The sequence below is a fragment of the Penaeus vannamei genome, chromosome 12 (assembly GCF_042767895.1).
Source record: "Penaeus vannamei isolate JL-2024 chromosome 12, ASM4276789v1, whole genome shotgun sequence".
Lineage (NCBI taxonomy): Eukaryota > Metazoa > Arthropoda > Malacostraca > Decapoda > Penaeidae > Penaeus > Penaeus vannamei.
The window spans coordinates 23425167-23428460 of record NC_091560.1 but is presented as its reverse complement, the minus strand read 5'-3'; the positions used below and the strand labels follow the sequence as shown (position 1 = coordinate 23428460).

General features: G+C 35.1%; 1 protein-coding gene across 1 annotated transcript; it reads right to left on the bottom strand.

Annotated features, from left to right (window-relative positions):
• Positions 1 to 204: 204 nt before the first annotated feature.
• LOC138863511 (uncharacterized) lies at positions 205 to 997 on the bottom strand. The gene is made up of 2 exons (XM_070127665.1): positions 521 to 997; positions 205 to 486 (listed from the first exon to the last, which is right to left on the bottom strand). The coding sequence occupies exons 1-2, from the start codon at positions 995 to 997 to the stop codon at positions 205 to 207; spliced, it is 759 nt and encodes a 252-aa protein (XP_069983766.1).
• Between the last annotated feature and the right edge of the window lie 2297 nt (positions 998 to 3294).

The following is a 3294-nucleotide window of genomic DNA, read 5'->3' as shown; positions in this document are numbered from 1 at the left end:
ATTGTTGAGTGGAATGATTGTATTTCAGAAGAATGATGCCCAACATACGCCATTCATCAACAGTAAAGTAGGAGACATTTTAGTCTCAGCAGGAGTAACAGCCTATGCATATTTGCGAGGTATGTTTATGATATTTGTGCAAATTGCCTGTACCTCTTCAAAATCTCGAATACCTGACCGTTCCTAATCATCTATACAGCCTGTTCAGGTAAATCTGTTATCTGCATTTCTATGTGTCTGAAGCATAGAACACTGCAATATATGATGCGTCAATGTATGTGGAACGCCTAACTCCAAGTAGTATTTATATTCAAGCCTGATTCTCATGTACACACTGTCTTTCCATTTGCTGTTGCCCTTCCCATAAGTAAAGTCTGTGTTCGTCGCTAGATGCATATAGTGTCTCAGAGTATCGCTTTTCCTAATCGCTTCGCCCTTCCTGGCCTCGTCATAGTCTAACTGTGTCCTCTTGATATTGTTCTTTGCCTGTTTAAAGAGTCCGCATGCAGTGAATGTCTACCTCATGCTTCCTGGTCGCCCCCTTGATGATCTCATCAACAGCTTCATTGAAGGTGACACCTACATGCGAAGGGATCCACACAAATGCAATCACACGCCCCTGACCTCGCAACCTATGAGCTATCAAACGACACTCGCCAACTATGTGGTCAAACACAGGGTTTTTGCTGTTAAGTGAGTCCAGTGTTCCCCTACTGTCCACAAAGAAGTAGGAATCCTTATTAATGATTTCAATCTCTTTAAGCGCCGTCAGTATTGCCCATAGTTCAGCTTGTGTTGAAGATATGTGATTGCTCAGTCTCATCCCAGTGCTTGTGGTGACCACTCGGCTCCCAGTGAACTGTCTGATGATGACTCCGCACCCAGCTCTGCCATCTTCCAGGACTGACCCGTCACAGTAAACATGAGCAATGTCAAGTCGTGTTAGACTATTTATTTTATGGCTGTACGTTGTTTCAAGTTGACCTGGTTCATACATGGATTTATTCATAGAGAGAGGGTCTACACAGAGAGAGAGAGAGAGAGAGTAATGATAATGATAATAAAAATGATAATGATTCTAATATAATGATTTTAATGGTAGTAATAATAACACCAGTTATTATAATTATGATTATTATTATAAGAGCAATTGCATTAGTAATAACAATAATCATCAAATTACTCTTAATAATGCTATTAATAATAGTACCATAAATAACAGCAATATTAAAAACGATAATGATAATATCAATAATAGTAACAATGATTATAACAATAACAATAATGAAAATAACGATAATGGTAATGATAATGATGATAATGAGAATAAAGGTAATAGCAGTAGTAGTACTGGTAGTAATGATAATAGTTATGATAATAATGGTGACGATGACGATAATAATGATGGTAATAATATCGATAACTACAGTAATGATAAAAGTGATAATGATAATAATAGTAATAATAATGATAATGATAATTCCACTTATGCTTATAACAGTAACAATAATAATATTATTAATGATAACGATAATAATGATTATTATTGATAGTTATCATTAGTAGTAGTAAAATAATTATAATAATCGTAATGATAATTATAATAATTATTACTATTAGCAGTAGTAGTATAACAATCATCCTAATCTTAATAATAATGATAACAATAATATCAATAATAATAATCATAATAATGATAACAACAACAACAATAATGATAGAAACAATAATAACGATGACAATGATGATAACAAAAAAAATATATAATAATGACAATGATAATGATAACAATAATAATAATAACAAAAGTGAATATAAGGATGATGATGTTGATACTAATAAAGGCAACGGCAACATCAACAAACAAGCATAATTAAATGAAAAGGGAGGAGAAATTTTACTTTTGAGCATCCCGTAAAAAGTGGAATTCTCTAATCACTAGGGAAGGCTCGGCAATTGCCACGTGCCATACGATTGCGAGAGAGAGAGAAAAAATGTTTGTTCGTTATCTCTCTAAGGGAATAATGATGACTATTACAAGAGCATACTTAACAAGAGTATGTTAGGTACGTGTATCGCTGAATACTAACTAGGAAATTAAGGAAAGCGATGAGGGTATAAATGGAGGCGAATAATGTGAATGAAGGGAAGGCAGTAATGTTTGTAAAATGGGAGAGATGCATTTCTCGGTGTCATTGTTTGCAGCGAAGCAATAGGGGGATCAGTTAGGTTGCTGTGCATTATGGAAAGTAATCGAATATGGAGAAAATTAAAAATATGTATATGTGTGTGTGTGCGTGTGTGTGTGTGTGTGTGTGGTGTGTGTGTGTGTGTGTGTGTGTGTGTGTGTGTGTGTGTGTGTGTGTGTGTGTGTGTGTGTGTGTGTGTGTGTGTGTGTGTGTGTGGTATATATATATATATATATATATATATATATATATATATATATATATATATATATATATATATATATATATATACATATATATATATATATGTGTGTGTGTGTGTGTGTGTGTGTGTGTGTGTGTGTGTGTGTGTGTGTGTGTGTGTGTGTGTGTGAATTCTCTACGAAAATAATATTTACAAAAAGGTTTGTAAATTGTTCATAGTTGTATGTACAATAAACGATGTGGGAAAACGCTGAAAGATATTAATGACCTCTATTATCTGATTGATCTCTATGTCATCATTCTTATAAGATTAAATAGATAAAATAAATAACAATACATTACTATGCCTGGTCTCAGAGAGAGAGAGAGGGGGCGGCAAAGAAACACAGAGGGAGGCGAGACAGATACAGAGATGCAGGCAGAGATAAAGGGATACAGACAAACACGGAGAGAGAGAGAGAGAGAGAGAGAGAGAGAGAGAGAGAGAGAGAGAGAGAGAGAGAGAGAGAGAGAGAGAGAGAGAGAGAGAGAGAGAGAGAGAAAATGACGTGTTGTCACGATGCGCCAGAATGTGTTAAAAAACATGTATCAAAAACCATGTGAAAATGTCAAAATTGAGAAGTCATTCACAAGACTGAGGCTATGATGTTAGTGTCTAAAATATATTAGTTGTGTAGCTACGTATGTTTATTTTACGAAAATATTTGCAATTGCTTTGATTGAGTCTATAGTCAAATTCGCGTTTTCTGTAGAGCAGCAATGTGGCCAAATGATTATCATAGAGTGTTTACAAAATGCACCCATGAGCTATTACAGCCCTGCGTTTACTAGACGCACTACAGAAGCTACGAAGTGCGGAAGACATTGCGGTCTATAATAAACTTCTTTCAGGTCACACCGC